Source organism: Terrapene carolina, unplaced genomic scaffold (assembly GCF_002925995.2).
Source record: "Terrapene carolina triunguis isolate 2854851 unplaced genomic scaffold, T_m_triunguis-2.0 Scaffold402, whole genome shotgun sequence".
Lineage (NCBI taxonomy): Eukaryota > Metazoa > Chordata > Testudines > Emydidae > Terrapene > Terrapene triunguis.
The window spans coordinates 1,840,806-1,858,857 of NW_020664753.1; the positions used below are offsets into that span (position 1 = coordinate 1,840,806).

Consider the following 18,052-nt stretch of genomic DNA (forward strand, 5'->3'; position numbering starts at 1 on the left):
TTTGGGCATAAGCTTTCGTGGGTAAAAACCTCACTTCTTCAGATGCAGTGAGGTTTTTACCCACGAAAGCTTATGCCCAAATAAATCTGTTAGTCTTTAAGGTGCCACCAGACTTCTTGTTGTTTTTGTAGGTATTACTAACATTATAATATAATATAATATATTTGAGAAATCATATACAATTATGTAACTGTAGACAGTATTGTAATGCATGGACAACTTAACTTCACAATTTCCTGACCTGAGTGCCTAATTAAGCAACCTTGACTTAATATAAACAACACAATGAGGCTGGGGTGGCCAACCTGAGCCTGAGAAGGAGCCAGAATTTATCAATGTACATTGCCAAAGAGCCACAGTAATACGTCTGCAGCCCCCCAGCAGCTCCCACCACCCGCTCCCAGCGTCTCCCACCCACCAGCAGCCCCACCAATCAGCGCCTCCCCCTCCCTCCTGATCAGCTGTTTCGTGGTGTGCAGAAGGTTTGGGGAGGGGGGGAGAGGAGCGAGGGCACGGCAGGCTCAGGGGAGAGGGCAGGAAGGGATGGAGTGGGGGCAGTGCCTGTGGCAGAGCCAGGGGTTGAGCAGTGAGCACCCCCTCAGCACACTGGAAAGGTGGTGCCTGTAGCTCCAGCCCAGGAGTCGGTGCCTATACAAGGAGTCGCATATTAACTTCTGAAGAGCCGCATATGGCTCCGAAGCCACAAGTTGGCCACCCCTGCAATGAGGAAACAGTTAGGCGGCTTACAGGATAGAATTTTCCAAGTTACACAGTTGTACAAAGTTTCACTCACAGGACTAGATAATATTTGATTATGCAGAAAATTTTAGAGATGTATAATGTGTTTGTTATTTTAAAAAATGCAGAAATAAAGATTACATTATGGCAGTTTAAAAATATATGGAATTTCACGTTTGGTTACCAAAAAACGAAACAGGAGTTTAGTTGGTTTAACCAACTAGTATAAAAAGTCACTCTTTTCCAGGTATTCTTTCCTTCTGATATCCACTGGGATAAGAATTCTACTGCAACTTAGAGGAGGTAATGCAACCTATTATATAGATTTTGGACAATGTAGTCTAGCCAAATTGAAATCCAGTTCAGGATGGACTCAGACTTTTGTTTCAAATGTACACACACACCCACACACCCCAACACCAATGCAGGCTTTGAAAGTATATACATGGTTTCCATATTAATAGAATTTTTCCTGGCTCCTTAATACTGAAGGCGAGAACATTAGGCGGATTTTAAAAAGTATAGTATACCACTAACCCTATGTATAATTCCAGCAGAGTGAAGATGCTTGATACCACACAGCATCTGATAAAGAAGGTATGACATTCGTTCGTGGTCTAGCTCCATCTGAATCACTTGGCAGAGATTTGCATCCATGAGCTCCATCACTATGTAACTTATGAAACAACAACAACAAATGAGTAATTAGAAGATAAGGTGTATTGTCTGAAGTCCATTCCACTGCACATGCTCGTGACAAGTAACTAAATAGTTAGAAACTTGGGGGTAAAAATTAGACTTACACATCTTGAAATTCTTCCAGGGATTTCTGTGGTGTGAACACATTCAGTAGGCCAATTATCTGTGGAGAGAAATAAAGAAAACTCACAAAAGGTCAACAAATAGATTTTGCTTACCTCTGCAAAACACACAATTGGTGGCTGGAAAGAAGTAAAACTTGGTCTAAGAAGTCTCCTGATCATATAAGTGCACTTTGCTCTCTACTACGCATAACCCAATAGTCATTGTTAAGAATTGCATTGACCAGCGTTCCAACTAACGTTGCCAACCCTCCAGGATTGCCCTGGAGTCTCCAGAAATTAAAGATTAGTCTTTAATTAAAGTTTATGTCATGTGATGAAACCTCCAGGAATAGGTCCAACCTAAATTGGCAACCCTATTTCCAACCTAATCTCTGAAGTCAGAGACTACAGCACTTTTGCACAGTAATACGCATCATCACTTGCAAAGCACATGTTCAAATAAACTGCCCATGTAGTAACAGGATGAAGCGACACAGGAAGGTTGAGAAACTTCTTTTGCGCCCTGGACAACCGGATGAGCTGAAGATGATTCTGTGCTGTATCGGAAGTTCTGTGTGTTCAAATTCAAGGTGAAATATAACTTGTAAAAGAAAAAATTATAACATTTACAGACACTGAGTGATGGAAGTAAGAGTTACGTTGCCAGGCAGCCAGAACGGCAGATTAAAATGCTTCAGCTGAAGAAAACAGGTTGCATAGAGGTTCTCTAAGGACAGCTACTGCAATGCCATAACCCTTCAAGCGGTGTGGCGTGTTTACCTTACCATAATATTTCATTAGAAATTAATCCAGAGGTAGATTAGGAAGCAGAGTAAGTGCTTATTAAATGAATTGCACCACTGATTCTTCACAAAGAAAAGCACAAGAATAAGTGAGCAAAAGAGGAAACCAGAGCTTCCAAGGGAAGGATGGTTGGAAGAGGAAGTAGCTTGAGTGTTTGCATACAAGAAGGGAATGAGTTACTACTAGTCACCATGATTACTGATGCTGTGTGTGAAGAGGGAACACAGCTATACTGAGCCCAAGCCTGTATCTTCCAGCTGAGGGAAGAGAAAATGAAATAAGCACTACCATACAAATATCAGATCTTTACAACAGGTGTCAATGGGACACTGGCTTTACCATTTTATTGCAGGAGGGGATAACTGTTTTACAGTTGAGATAATTTATAGCAGAGTCATTCAAGCAACCAATTTACTGCTTTTATAAATGCCATGCTATAATTCCCACCAAATTCAGCATAAAAAGAAGACTCTGATGCATGCAAGATCAGAATATTTTGGCCAGCAGTGCTGGGGCTGTGCTTGTGCCCTGAATGTCCTCATCCTCTCCCCCACTTGATGGGATTAAGGGCAAAGTAGGCCCCAACTGTCCCTTAGTTCCTTTGCCAATAGAGAATCCAGATGGTATAGGACTCCATAGTAGCAGGGAAGAAGAACAGATCATGGAATCCAAGTGGACACAACATCTCAAAGAACCACAGATACTGTTGGATAAGTCATTTTTCTCTCTTCTTTGAGTGATTGTCCACATGGATTCCACTTCTGGTGGCTAGCTAGCAATGCCCTCAAATCAGGAGATAGGTGCTAGGAGTCCTAGTTAAATGAGGATTGCAGGACAGCTCTACCAAAGTGGGAGTGAGATCCTGAGGACACGACTAAGGAGTAGTGCTGGGTGAAAGTGTGGACTGATCCTCATGTAGCTACCCTGTGAATTTCTGAGATGGGGATGCTTTTTAGAAAAGCAGCCAAAGCTATCTGAGTCCTGGTAGAATGGCTTCTAACCTGCATGGGTGGATCTCATAGCATAATTTAATACAATTAAATATCAATTTAGACAATCTTTGGGTGGATACTGTTGGACCTTTAATCCTGTCTGTAACTGTTACAGACAGCCCGGGAGAGCTCCTGAAGGAGCTGTCAAGGTCATTCGAAAAAGCCCTGATCACATCCAGAGTGTGCAGTTTGGTGTCTGTCTTGATTACAGCAGGGAAGAAAACTAGCCAAAAAAAGGCTCCTCAAGTGCCCATCATTAAATGAAACAGCCACATCACAAGAGGGGCAAGTTTTGAATGCTGGGGACCTTGTTTCAGCTGTAGCTGCTAAATCCCAGTACCAGGAAAGTCCCTAATATTAAGTTTTGTTTTGCATTTTTTTCTTTTAATATTGCCAAAGGCCATAAAAAAGAGAAACACATTATGCCAACTATGCTATGTATTTATTTACACACACGGGTATCAAAGTTGCACAGCGAACAGATAAGTAGATCCTGCAAGGATTCCCATCTTGCAACCATGGGTGGCGAGAAAGAACGAAAAGATGCTTGGGCCCATGCACTCCATATTGCCCTCAAGTGGGGGAACACTAGGGCACCCAGGTTACAGGCACAGCCCCAACAGACATTGCTGCCAAACGAATTAGATCTCCTGTGCATCAGATGCCTGCACACCAGAAGTGGAATCCATGTGGACAATCACTCTAAATTATAACCCTACAGCAATCAATGTTTCAGAATTAACATATGATGTTCCAATGCAAACCGCTTTGTGAAGTTCAGTGCAGTTTAAAGAGTTTAACATCTTAACCACGTTTATTGCTTTGTGTCAGAGTGGTTGTTATACATTTATCACCTCCTCTCCAAACTATGCACACACATGTATGAAGGGCCTTTAGAGTAAGACTGGCTGAACTGTGCTTTGGAACTAGTTTGTTTTCTCTCCAGCCTCATGCTTCCAGACTGAAGGGGCTGGGATGCTGCTGCAGTGATATCAGAGGAAGAACAGGCAGGCAACTGATAAACCCTGCCTAAGCAGAAGCTTCCCTATTTCAGGTAAGTACAATAAGGCAGTTTGAGGATAGAAGCGAAATTCCATAGCTGATGAGAGATATCTGCCAGCTGCAGTGAGTGGATGGGGAATGCAGTGCAAGGTCAAGCAACTGCTAATTATCAAGAATCACAGAGCAGAAAGCTCCCATTGTCATCATTATATAGTTTGTGGTAACATCCAAAATGAGCTTAGAAGTTTCCATACACAGAGGGTAACAGTCTCTGGCTCAGAGATCATACAGGCAGTATTCTCAGTGTGGCACTGCAATGGTGTCTGCGGTGGAAGGCAGCTTCTTCTCTTGTGGGTGGTGGCCCTCCTTGCCTATCAGCCTGAGGAAGCTGGAACTTCCCACATGGGGACCAGGAGAGGAGGTGGAGAGGACATTAGCGTAGCTAGGGGGGAGCGGGGCAGCAGCCGCTCCCCCCCCGAGCACAAGTGGCGCCTTGTCAATTTCTTGGTGCCTTTTTACTCACCCGGGGGAGCAATTAAAAAAAAAAAAAAAAGTGCCACCCGCTGCGGCGCTTTTCTTTTTCTCCCCCCGGGGGGCTCCGGGTTTTTGGCGGCCCTTTGGTGGGCGGGCCCTTCCCCCCTCCGGGGGTCCTTGGGCGGGGGGTGGGCCTTTTTTTTTTTTTTTTTTTGATCGCTCCCCCTGTCCCCTCCACCTGGCTACGCCACTGGGTGACGACAGCATGCTAGAGGTCTGCTCTGGGCTAATTTTAAAGCCTGATTCACAGCTAAACAGCAACCCGAGCACAGACAACCCAAACCCGACCCAAGAGCGTTGAGTCATTTTCAAGCCAGACCTGAACCCGATACTTCCCCCCGAACCTGCGTCGGCTTCATCTTGTCCTTAGGGCTCGGCCTTGTGGGGGTTTCCTGCTCCACATACCCCCCCGGGCCCACAATCCATCTCCAGGCTGTGAGGTTGGTGCGGCGGTAACTGCGTACCCATTCCTGGCAGCCACCCTTGCCACACTTCACATGCTTTGGAACAAGAGGCACTGAGACTTGTCGGCACACTAACACCGCAGCATGCAGCGGAGCAAGGTGGCGGTAGTTAGCAGGAGCATGGCATGCAGGAGAATGGCATGCAGCCACTGCCACACCAGCCCCAGGGGCAGGAGGGAGTGATCAGAGATTTTTTTTTAGGTTTTTTAGACCCAACCTGTCCTGAAACCAACACATGTAGTTGGGTCCCACTGGGTTCAGGTGGAGTATTAAAGCTCTATAGCATGCAGCCCCTCGCAAAGGAAGGAGCTGGCTCCTACCAGCTATCTTCAGGGCAGTTCTGATAAGCAGCCACTTGACCTATCAGCACCTCTGCTGCTCTGCTCTGATTTCATGGCCATCTCCAGAACCTGAAATGCTCTGTTGTCCTGCAAGACCACCTGACCCACTTGCACCAAAATCTGCTGCCCCTTCTATCCCTCCCAAGCAGACTCTTTAGCAGATGCAGCACAGAAGGGAGAATGGTTACCTGTAGTACATCAGCCAATGCCTGCCTGTACCACACCTAGCAGAGCAGCACCATGGCTCCAGCCTTCAAGCAAGGGTGGGGACAAGAGTTAAGGAAAAGCACAGTGGTGGCACTCTGAAGCATCCTCCTATACTTTATATGTGGACAGGCCACCCTTTAAACACATCTGTAGCCTATGTAAGGTGTTACCCTCTAGAGCTACCAATACAGTACCTAACGGCCTTTTTCTTAACACAAACATTTAAGGAAGGATGCTTCACTTACATTTTTGTGATTTACACACTTCATGAGAACAAGCTCTCTGTAGGCTCGTTTAGCATGGGTTTGATTCTGAAATGGCCGGCTTAGCTTCTTGATCGCAACATTTCGTTCCAGGATGGCATCATAGGCTGCACTGCAATTAAAGGTAAACCATTGTTACATCATTGAGATGGCACTTCATGGGTTCAAAGCACTTTATAAATTGGTTATTCCTTAGAACATGCTCTTTCATCTCAGAAAGAAGGAAGAGTATTGTTCCCATTTCACAGATGGGAATCTGACACTGATGAAGGTACTATCCCCAAGGTCACACAGCAACTCAGCAGGTGATCCAGAATTCCCATTAATATTAAACTTCAATACAACGAGTGTACAAGCGAGTGTCTCCATCGTAATGACCAAAAGACAGTTACCTTTTCCATAACTGGTGTTCTTCGAGATGTGTTGCTCATGTGTATTCCACAATAGGTGTACGTGCTCGCCCCGTGCACCGGTGCTGGAAGCTTTTCCCCTAGCAATACCCTTAGGGAAGCGCCCCAGCGACCCCTGGAGTGGTGCCTCTATTAGGAGTGCTGTGTGCTCCCCCCACCCTCAGTTCCTTCTTGCCAGACAACTCCGACACAGGGGAAGGAGGGCGGGATGTGGAATAGGCATGAGCAACACATCTCGAAGAACACCAGTTACGGAAAAGGTAACTGTCTTTTCTTCTTCGAGCGATTGCTCATGTGTATTCCACAATAGGTGATTCCAAGCTATAGCTGTTGGAGGTGGGTAGAAGTTCACAAATTCTCAGGACGAAGCACAGCCATGCCAAACCCAGCATCATCCCTGGTCTGGGAGACGATCGCATAGTGCGAGGTGAACGTGTGAACTGAAGACCATGTGGCAGCCCTACAAATGTCCTGAATGGGGACATGGGCCAAAAAGGCAGCCGAAGAGGCCTGTGCCTGAGTCGAGTGTGCCTTCACAATTGGTGGCAGAAGGATTCCTGCCAGGTCATAACAGCTACGGATGCACGAGGTGATCCAGTTGGAGAGCCGTTGAGTGGAGATTGGCCGACCCTTCATGCACTCGGCCGGGGCAATGAACAGTAGCGAGGACTTTCTGAATGGCTTAGTCCGCTCCAGGTAGAAAGCCAGAGCCCGTCTCATATCCAGCGTGTGGAGGTGGCGCTCCTCACTGGACGCATGGGGCTTGGGGCAGAGGACTGGCAGAAAAATGTCCTGACCCATGTGATAGGTGGAGACCACCTTCAGGAGGAACGAAGGGTGTGTGTGGAGCTGGACCGTATCTTTACGAAACACCGTGTATGAGAGCTCGGCGGTCAGGGCCCTGAGCTCCGAGACCCGCCTAGCTGACGTGATCACAACCAGAAAGGCCACCTTCCAAGAGAGGTGTGACCAGGAGCACGTGGCTAGCGGCTCAAACGGGGACCCCGTGAGACGGGCCAACACCAGGTTTAGGTCCCACTGCGGGACAGGGGGACTAACATACGGGAAGAGGCGATCTAACCCCTTAAGGAATCGGCCAGTCATAGCATGGGAGAATACCGTGTGGCCCTGCACCGGAGAATGGAAGGCCGAAATAACCGCCAGGTGCACCTTGACAGACGAAGGAGCCAGGCCCTGGGCTCTAAGTTGAAGGAGGTAGTCCAGAATAAGCTGGATTGGGGCGGCCACCAGGGAAACGCCCCGCTCGTCAGCCCATCTGGAAAACCGAGATCACTTTGCCAAGTAGGCTCGGCATGTGGAGGGCCGCCTGCTTTCTAGGAGAACACGCTGAACCCCTTCCGAGCACGTCCTTTCCTCCCGACCTAACCATTGAGCAGCCACGCCGTGGGGTGGAGAAGGTGGCCCTGGTCCTGGGAGAGCAGGTCCGGGCAGGATGGCAACAGCCATGGCAGGGCGACCGCCAGGCCCGTGCCAATGCTGCCTGGGCCATGCCGGGGCAATCAGAAGGACGCGGGCCTTGTATGTCTGTCTATCTTTTCCAGGACCTTGCCAATCAGCGGGAATGGTCCCAGCCCCCCCGGAGCAGAACCGGGAGCAGCGACAGTTCTGCAGAGTCATGAACAGGTCCACCTGGGGAGTTCCCCACACTTGGAAAAGTCTGTGCACCACCTCTGGGTGGAGAGACCACTCGTGCTGAGAGGAGAAGTCCCTGCTCAAGCGATCCACCCGCACATTCTGGGCGCCCGACAGATGGAAGGCCTGTAGGCAGATGTCGTGGGCTATAGAAAAATCCCACATCTTGAGGACTTCGCGGCAAAGGATCGGGCCCCGGCTTGCCTGTTGACATAGAACATCGAGGCCGTGTTGTCTGTGAAGACCCTGACCACCCGGCCCTCCAGGTGCGAGCGGAAGGCCATGCACGCCAGCTGTACCGCCCTGAGCTCCTTGACGTTTATGTGTAGGGTCAGATCCTGAGCCGACCACATGGGCCCCCCATTCCAGGTCTGACGTGTCGGACACCAGCTCCAGCAACGGGGCCCTGCCCCTGAATGGGACCCCTTGGAGCATGTTTCTCAGGGAGGACCACCATTGCAGGGAGGTGATCACCGGCTCGGGTACCGTGAGGACTTTGTCCATCCTGTCCCTGGCCCTGGGAGAACTCTGAGGCCAACCAGGGCTGGAGGGGCCTCATACTGAGTCTGGCGTGACAGACCACATATGTGCACGCTGACATGTGACCCAAGAGCTGGAGGCATGCTCTGGCTGTTGTCATTGGAAACCTTCTGACTGTGTCGATGAGGCGTCCAGGACCGCCCCGATAAAATCTATGCGTTGTACTGGGACTAATGTGGACTTGGTGTTGTTTACCAACAGGCCCAAAGTGGTGCACATGGACAGAAGGAGCGCCACGTGATCCCGCACCTGTGACCGGGAGCTGCCCTTGACCAACCAGTTGTCCAGATAGGGGAAGATCTGGACCCCCCGGTGCCCGAGGTAGGCCGCCACCACCGACATACATTTCATGAATACCCTGCGGGCAGTGGACAGTCCAAACAGGAGGAGCGTAGATTGGTAGTTTTCCTGCCCCACCGTGAAACGGAGGAAGCATCTGTGCCCCTCGAATATATGAATGTGGAAGTATGCGTCCTACAGATCGAGGGCGGCGTAGCAGTCCCTGGGATCCAGGGAGGGGATGATGGAGGCCAGGGAGACCATGCGGAACTTGAGCTTCACTATGTATTGGTTCAGGCCTTGCAGGTCCAAGATGGGCCTGAGCCCCCCTTTGGCTTTTCAGATGAGGAAATAGCAGGAGTACCCCCCCTTGCCCTTGAACTCCCTGGGTACTGCTTCCACTGCTCCTAGGCCCAGGAGCCGTCCCACCCCCTGCTTGAGCAAAGCCTCATGCAAGGGGTTCCCCAGGAGGGACGGGGGGTGGTTGGGTGGGGAGGAAGTAAACTGGAGGGTGTAGCCCCGGGAGATGGTGTTGAGGACCCATCGGTCCGAGGTCAGCCGCGACCACTCCGGGAGGAAAGCACACAACCGATGGAGAAGGGAAGCTTTATTGAACGTGGATCCCTGATGAGAACTGGCAGGGCCATAATCACCTCATCCGGGGAGGTTGAGGAGGCCAGCACGGCACCGGAGGGTCCACCATCTGGTCAGTCTCTGGGCACGGTGCCGAGGATGTATGTCCCACAGACTCCTTCCTCGGAGGTCTGGAGAGGGAGGCCGAAGGTCCTTCTGAGGCTCCTGCAACTGAGCGAGCCCCCACCGGGGGCTGCGTCGGGGGCCACAGTGACCACTGGTACCATTGGCACGGCCACTATACCTGCTGCGGCACCAACGCAGCCGGATGTTCGGCCTGGCTGGCCTGGCCCATCGATGGATGACTACGAAGGGAGGCCGGGCTGACATACGACCTGCTGCTGTCCCTGGACCAGGAGTGCCGGGAGTGATGCTGACCACGGGACTGCAATCCTGATGTGGAGGACCGGTACTGTCGCTAACAGCTGCTCTGCGATTGGCTCCAGCAGGCGGACCCACGGTGGCGAGACGACAGTGATCGACGCCCAGGGCTGCAGAGGTGGTGCTGTGGCGGTGTCCTGGAGCAGGATGACAAATGAGAACGACGTTGACGTTCATGCTGTGACGGGCTGTAATAGCCCCTCCGAGATGAGGACCTTTGGCGTCGTCTGCCTCGGTCCAGTCGGTGTTTGCTCCTCGAGGCAGAGCAGTGTCGAGAGTCTCAGTCAGATGGAACCCAACCAGACAGCCTGGTGGGCGTTGAGGTCGAGCCACGTGGATTTTGCCCTGAATGGTCGCTGGGTGGCGAACGGCGTCGGGAACATTCCCTCGACTGAGACTGGTACTGTGCCGGGGGTGACTGTGGAGATCCCAGCGGCGGCTTGCCTCTGGAGCGTGGGGCCGACATCAGCGGTGCTCCTGGTACTGGCATGGACATAACATCCCGGGCTGCCTGCAGGGCCTCCAGTGAGGAGGGCATTCAGACATCCAGGGAGGCCTGCTCCGAATGGGCCGGGCTACTCCGCTCGACTTGAGTCGGAGGCCTAGAGGCTGGTGGGGATCGAGGACTGCCCAAGATGGGTCTAGCTCTGTCCTGGGTTTACTCTGGTGCTGCAGCGAAGACGACCTCTTCCTAGCCTTCTTGGCGTGCTCCGTGGACAGGGAGCGGTGCCGACTAGTCGATGGTGCTGAAGAGTCACTGCGCACCGACACCGCGGTGCCCAGTGCTGACTCGAAGCGGCACGTTGGAGCCGGGGTCAGCGCTGACTCCATCACAATAGCCCGGAGCCTAATGTCCCTTTCTCTCTTGGTCCGAGGCTTAAACGACTTGTAAATCTTGCAGCAATCGCTGAGATGAGTTTCCCCCAAACAGCGTAAACAGTCCGTGTGTGGATCACTCACTGGCATAGATCGCCTACAAGTGTTGCACGACTTAAAACCCGGGGTATGGGGCATGTCCCAGCCCGGGCGCTCTAGCTAAACTAAACTAACTAAACAACTAACTAACTACCGGTATCATACACTGAACAAACAAGCAGTTTTGGGGACCAGCTCCAGCAAAGCTGGAGCAGAGCAGTTCCGAAGCACCTTCACTGGCGACAAGAAGGAACTGAGGGTGGGGGGGAGCGCACAGCACCCCTTATACCGCACCATGGAGGCACCACTCAAGGGGTCCCTGGGGCGCTCCCCTACGGGTACTGCTAGGGGAAAAACTTCCGGCACCGGTGCACGTGGTGAGCACGCACACCTATTGTGGAATACACATAAGCAATCATTTGAGGAAGAACTGACCCGACCACTTAAGGAAGAGGCATCCCGGGTTAAACTAGCAGCACCAAGCCACAGAGCTCAAGTGACTGGGCCCCTAGGAGGGCCCAGGTGCAAAAAGAGCGAGGCTGGAGGCCAATCGGAGGCCACAAAGAGTCGGAGCACTGAGGGGGAAGAGGATAGTGTCATTAGACTGCCCAAATAGAGAGACTGGAGAATGCCTAGGGCCCCCTACAGATATTACCCTGTGGGGAGTGGGGACACATAGCTGCACAGTGTCCCAATGCTGAGGAGCCTATGCAGTGTAACCTAGGGAACTGAGAAGACCCATGCTCCCAAATTCACCTGGTGGGGGGTCGCACTAACCCCGTGTATGTACACCAGACCAATAAAACTAAATGAGGCAGAAACCATGGCACTGGTTGATTCGGGGAGTGCGATCACGCTTATTTCAGGGAAGCTTATGAAGCGTAGTCAGCTGCTGAAGGCAAAGCGCACGGGGTGACATGTGTCCATGGGACAGTTAGTTATTACCCCACCATCCTGGTAAAAATTGAAATCCAGGGGAACACTACTGAGGTAGCAGCAGGTGTAGTCCCTAAACTCCCATACCCGGTGCTCATAGGGAGGGACTTTCCAGGGTTTGGAGACTTACTCCTGGTAGGGGGATTGGAGAAAGGGGGAAACCCTGAAGTTAGTGAGACATCCACAGTAGACTGTCAACCCCCAATCTTCTCTGAAATATCCCCCGATTTGTTCTCCACTCCCAGGCAGGGTAGAAAGACGAAAAGGGAAAGAAGGGCAGCTAAGGCCTTGGGAACCCGAATACTGACCCAAACCCAGAGGGTCGCTCTCGTAGGTAGGCAGACCCGAGCAGCTGAAAAGGAGGCCGCCCAGGAGGGAGAAGCACCCGAATCTGACCCCCCCAATGCCTCTGAACCAGTAGAGGCGACAGAGACAGGCCCCCTAGATCTCGGGCAGATTAGCCCTGAGAAAGAAAATTTTGGACGGGACCAGGCTGAAGACCCAAGGTACGACAACATTAGGAAGGAGGTGACCGAAATAGATGGGGTCCCCGTGGAAGGGAAAACCCAGGGACCAGGACCCCACTTCATAATGAAAAAGAATTTCTTGTACTGGGTTGCACCAGAAGGCACAGCAGATCCTAGTACCTCAAAAACACCAGAACGCTGTATTAAGTCTTGCCCATAGTCATCTTTTTGGGGGGCATTTGGGGGTAGAGAAGACCCTTAATTAATTAAGACAGGCAGGCTAATCAGGGCACCTGGTTTAAAAAGGACCTCACTTCAGTCAGTGAGGGGAATGCAAGGAGCTGAGAGCGAGAGGGTGTGCTGCTGGAGGACTGAGGAGTATAAACGCTATCTGGCATCAGGAGGAAGGTCCTGTGGTGAGTATAAAGATGATGTTGGGAGGAGGCCATGGGGAAGTAGCCCAGGGAGTTGTAGCTGTCACACAGCTGTTACACGAAACACTATAGACAGCTGTGATCCACAGGCCCTGGGCTGGAACCCGGAGTAGAGGGTGGGCCCGGGTTCCCCCCATCCTCCTTCCCCCTATTGGATATAAGAGGAGTTGACCTGGACTGTAGGTCCCACCAGACGGGAAGGTCCCTGGCCTATCCCTCAACCCACAAGGTGGATCAGCAGAGACTGCGGGGATTGTTCTCCTTCCTTTTCCCCATGCTGGCCAGTGATGAGGTTAGCTGAGTGAATGGCAGGTTTGAGCCACAAGCAAAAGTGGCCAAACTGAGGGCTGCCGTGAATCTCTGAGGTGAGCAAAATCCGCCAATAAGCGCAGGATCCACCAAGGCAGAGGAGGAACTTTGTCATAACATGCACTGAGTTAGAAGCTGCTACAGGGATTGTAGTGAGACAGAGTGGCCTCCCACTGAGCCAGAGGGGGAGGGACCACTCTCTGAACCCAGGTGGGTGGAGCCAGGCCATGATCGCCCCTCCCACTGGAAGTCAGGAGGCAGGACAGGAAGTATAAAGGTCGGGTCCTCCTGGAGCTCAGTTTAGCTGCAGCTGCCAAAGGAGACAGATGCCTCCTGTCCCACTGAGCCAGAGGGGGGTCAGCAGCAGATCCCTGCTGAGCTGAAGACTGACCAGAGCTGCCTGCTGCCAAGGCACTGAGGAGTCGCTGGGACTGCCACTGGCATTCTAACCCAATGAAATGGTGGGACCCCCCACCCCCCATGGATCCAGGTACACTCCCAAAGGGAGGGGAGGAAGTGGCCCGGGGCAGCTGACCCCAGAGACCCGATCAGCATGTTGTTGCTGGATTCCCCGCTGACCCAGTGGTGAAATATTCCACCACTGTTAAGGTCCTGGGTCGGGGCCTGGTGGAGTCAGGTGGGCCGGGCTCTCCTATTCCCTGCCACCCCACCCAGGGGGTGGCAGCCTCCCCTCTCTAGGCCAAGAGGCCTGTGTTTGTCGGCTGGAGCTAGGACACCCGAACCCTGTGTTGCCCTGACTGTGGGCCAGAGCCTTAAACTGCTGCCCCACCCTGACTGAAGGCCCAGCCTTACAGACTTGTGCTGCTCTGCCCAGATCATGGGCCAGAGCCCTTAACTGTTTGCTGCTCTGTCCTGATTACAGGCCAAGGCCATAGACTGTTTGCCGCCCTGCCCCGATGGAGGACCTGGGTCCCAGAGACTCATTTGGACTGCAGGTCGGAGCAGTTGTTGGAGCAGTGCTTTACTAATTCCCTGACTGTGGGTAACGTTCAGTGAGGTGGAGTGGCCTCCCACTGACCCAGAGGGGGAGGGACCACCACTAACCCATGACAGGTTCACATCATACCAATCTTGAAAGGGTTAATGAGGCTGAGAAGGGGGCCAATTAACTTGATAGGTCACACCTGAGGGGAATTAGGCTGGATAAACAACCCCTGATTGGCAACAGAGCCCAACTGAGAAGGGACAGGTGGGATTATGAGAAAGCCAGGAAGTTGGCAGCAGGAGGGGCTACAGTCACTATCTAGCCTTAGGGAGAGAAAGGAGGAAATCAAGGGGAGAATCAAAGCAAATCACAAAGAGCACCCTGAGTTGCAGAGAGAGAGAGAGGAGCAGGGTATGTGGATGAGCAGCAGAAGGGGGCGTTGGACCTGGCAGGAGCTAATTCCTAAAATGGCCAGGAGGAGATGCCCCAATGGTGAGTAAACCCCGTGACAGGAGCCTTTTGCCTTTTCCCTTGGGAACCTATTGCATAGTCTGGATGTTCTTCCAGAAATTCAGCCTGAGTTTTCCTTTAAACTCATCCCATTGCACTTAGTAATACTCCCGTTTAGGATACTAAACAATTCATCTTCCTCACTGTGTGTCTACTGCCTTCAGGTATTCAACAAGTGTGTCTACATTCCCTATCCCCACTTTAGCATGTTATTGTACATTTAGTTTTTAATTTAATAATTCTTAATGTGTCTTTCTGGTATTAAAGGGGCTCCAAACTGAATGTAACTACAAAGAAAATTGTGGCTATCCATGACAACGTAGACCCACCCAGAATTCACATTAGCTCTTCTGCTACCACATCACAGTGCAAGCTCCTATTTTACTTTGTTGGCAACTATCACCCCTAATAATACCTTGTTCAACACTGTTACTCTTAAAGTGTCTCACTTGCACTACTTGCATTTTTTCAAATGCATTAGCTTTCCTTTGTCCCTATTACTGTCAGAAGTTTACACAGTACTTCATAAATACAGATTATAACAGGTTCCATTGTAGAGGTTCAGGCAATTTTATTTCTTGCCCATACTCCTAATTTCATTAAGTTTCTTTTGTCATTTCTGTGTCCTCTTGGTATTATCTCCTGCTTTAGTATCAGCTGAAAGTTAATGCTCTATTGACATCTCCCTGATCATTCACAAAAATGTAAAATAAGCCTGGACCTAACACTTATCCCTGGAGCAATTCCAGTTGTCTGCCTGAAATTACTACTTGCTATCTTTAATCTGCAGCCCTCATCTAATTTTCAGTTCCCATGGCACTGTTCATAACCAAATCGGTTTTAAGTTAGCTTTAGGAAATCTGGCTTGAAAATATATCAGACCTTTACTGTTTTTGTGAACAGACAACATCAAAAGTACTAGCTGGCTGCTCCTGGGGACTGATGAGCAATGGATTCACTCAGTTTCAAGCAGCTACTCTGAGACCTGTAAGCATGTACTACACCAAGAGTGTGCAAACAAAGAGCAATGCTGGCTTCTACTCCATGGCAAACAGGGTTGGATTAAGTCACGGCGGGGAAAAAAATCAGTTTCTTAGCACTATCCTAATCTCCCAGACCCTCATTTGTTTGCCAAATTACAGAATTATCACATAACTGGCAGTGTTTGTATTGAAGTGGCTCCACCCTCGAACTAGAGTGGATGTTATAGGTTAGAGGCAAAATGCACTGATTGAGTTGGAGAGGGAAAGGGCATTACAATTCGTTCCTCACTTTGGGCTTGGCTACATTTGCAGCTGTAGAGCGCTTTGGATTAAACCAGCCTTCGGAGAGCGCGCTAGGGAAAGGGCTCCAGTCTGTCCACACTGACAGCTGCAAGCGCACTGGCGTGGCCACACTTGCGGCATTTGCAGCGGCATTGGGAGCGGTGGATTATGGGCAACTATCCCAGCGTTCAAGTGGCTGCAACATGCTTTTCAAATGAGGGGGGTGGGGTGGAGTGTGTTGTTTGTATGTGGGGGGAGAGAGAGTGAGGGGGTTTTTGGAGTGTTGAGAGTGTGTCAGCACTCTTGTAAGTTCAGATCCCCCTAGACCCCCTGTCTCTCTCACTCACTCAGTAAATGTTTGCTTTGCCCCATTGCAGATAAGCAGCCGCTGTCTGAAATGGAGCTCTGAAAAGGCACTTCCACAATCCTCAGCCGATTTCACAACAAAGAGGAGAGAGACCACTTGACTTAAGGGGATTATGGGACGTTTCCGGAGGTCAGTCAGGACGCTATAATTAACTCCTCATTCACACTGGCCCTGGGGCGTCTCAGCCAATACGCAACAGCTGTTATCCCGCTCGTGGAGGTGGAGTATCAGGAGTGCTCTAGCCAGGGAGTCAGAGCGCTCTACGTGCCTTGCCAGTGTGGATGGGGAGTAAGGTAGAGCGCTCTGGGAGGCTTTATTGCAGTATAAAGTGCCAGTGTAGCCAAGCCCTTTGAGAATCAAATTCTCTCTCCCACACATCCTACTGACTCTACCCTACTTTTCAGTAAGATACAGTAGTCATCACACTCTCAATTTTCTCTTCTAAATTAAGCTAAGATTATTTATGCTCGAATTTAAAGAAAACTTACCATACTATTCCTTGTGCCCCTGATCCTATAGGTTTTAAATTCTGATATCGTTTCAGTACAGTGAAAGTAGAATCTCCAATCTCTACACTGTAGAAATTGCTGTCACGCTTGCTTCTGCTCATGATGACAATTTAGTTAGATAGTTTCATCCAAAATTCACTCTCAACCTGTAAAAACAAAAAAGAACAATTGTAATGGTCAAACTTTAGTTTTCTAAATATCAAATACAAAAAGTTGCCTTATCAGAGAACTTCTCCTACATCCACTTTTGCCAATTGTATAGGGAACATCTCCAGTGAGACGACACTAGATCTCTCATTCTGAGGTTTTAGACTGTAAGACCTGGGTGGCTGCACACAAGAAAACGAAGTGCCACCCACCTAATTAGTGGAGCGGGCAGGCATGGCTCCACTAATTAGGTGCTTGGACCCTGGAGAAGACACATGTAAGGTGAGGTGGTGGCATTGGGGGGGAACAGGGGGTAGGTGGGAGGGGGCAGTGGGGTGACAAGAGGGAGTGCGGGGAATTTGGGACATGCAAGGCTGTGGTGGCTGGAGAAAGAGGCAACTTTCCCCAGCTCCAGGGCTGCGGCTGCCAGGGAGAAACCCCCCAGCTTAGGAGCTGCCACGACAGGGAAGAGAGGGTACATCCATCGCATTAGAAAGATAAGACTACATATATTAAAATATGAGTTGTGTGCTTTTAGTTGTAGAACAAAAAAAGGTTAATTATTTTTATATAGCGCTTTTATCCAAAGCGCTTTACAGTATAAACAACATTTGGAAAGATTAAGTAGTCTGCCAAGACCCTCACCAATTTTGAAGTGGTCCGTGGGGGAAAAAAGTTTGAGAATCACTGCTGTAAGGACTTCAGGCCAGAGACAGTGTCTTTGCACATATCTGTACAGCACTTGGAACAAAGGCCCCGATCAGGGTCCCATGAAGGACTATTGCAATAGAAACAAACTATTAATATACTGCCTGAGGCTAAAAACTAAATCCTGCCTAACAGAGGCCTACCACAGCATGGTACTCCCAAACCTGAAACAATCTGAGATAGCTTGCGAATCAAAGAGTTCCAGGAAGAAAAACTGAGTTGCAGGGAAGGAGGAGTACAATTTATCTTTTAACCTAACAAGAGTAACTTTCAAATGCCCTGGAATTTAATAGTTTACCAAAACTGGGGGGGGGGGGGGGAGAGTTCTGATTGACAGATATGAACTACAAAAACAAAAAAGTGATCAAATAAAGGAAGGAAAAAATTCTCTTCCTTCACAGGAAGAAAGGAAGTCTTACCCTAGGATACATATTCCTTAAAGATCCCTAGATTAAAGTTGCACCAACAAACAGTCCAAAAAAAAAAAAAAAAAAA

General features: G+C 50.1%; 1 protein-coding gene across 3 annotated transcripts in view; it reads right to left on the reverse strand.

Moving 5' to 3' along the window:
* Window positions 1–16,843, reverse strand: part of MAPK8 (mitogen-activated protein kinase 8) — a 56,220-nt gene extending 39,377 nt beyond the window's left edge. For all 3 annotated transcript variants that reach the window (XM_029912973.1, XM_029912974.1, XM_029912975.1), the window contains exons 1-4: window positions 16,682–16,843; window positions 6,131–6,260; window positions 1,542–1,600; window positions 1,276–1,414 (exon numbers count right to left, since the gene is read on the reverse strand). In XM_029912973.1, coding sequence (XP_029768833.1) covers window positions 1,276–1,414; window positions 1,542–1,600; window positions 6,131–6,260; window positions 16,682–16,803 — 450 coding nt within the window. In that variant the 5' untranslated portion in view covers window positions 16,804–16,843. The remainder of the gene's footprint in view (window positions 1–1,275; window positions 1,415–1,541; window positions 1,601–6,130; window positions 6,261–16,681) is intronic.
* Window positions 16,844–18,052: the final 1,209 nt, after the last annotated feature.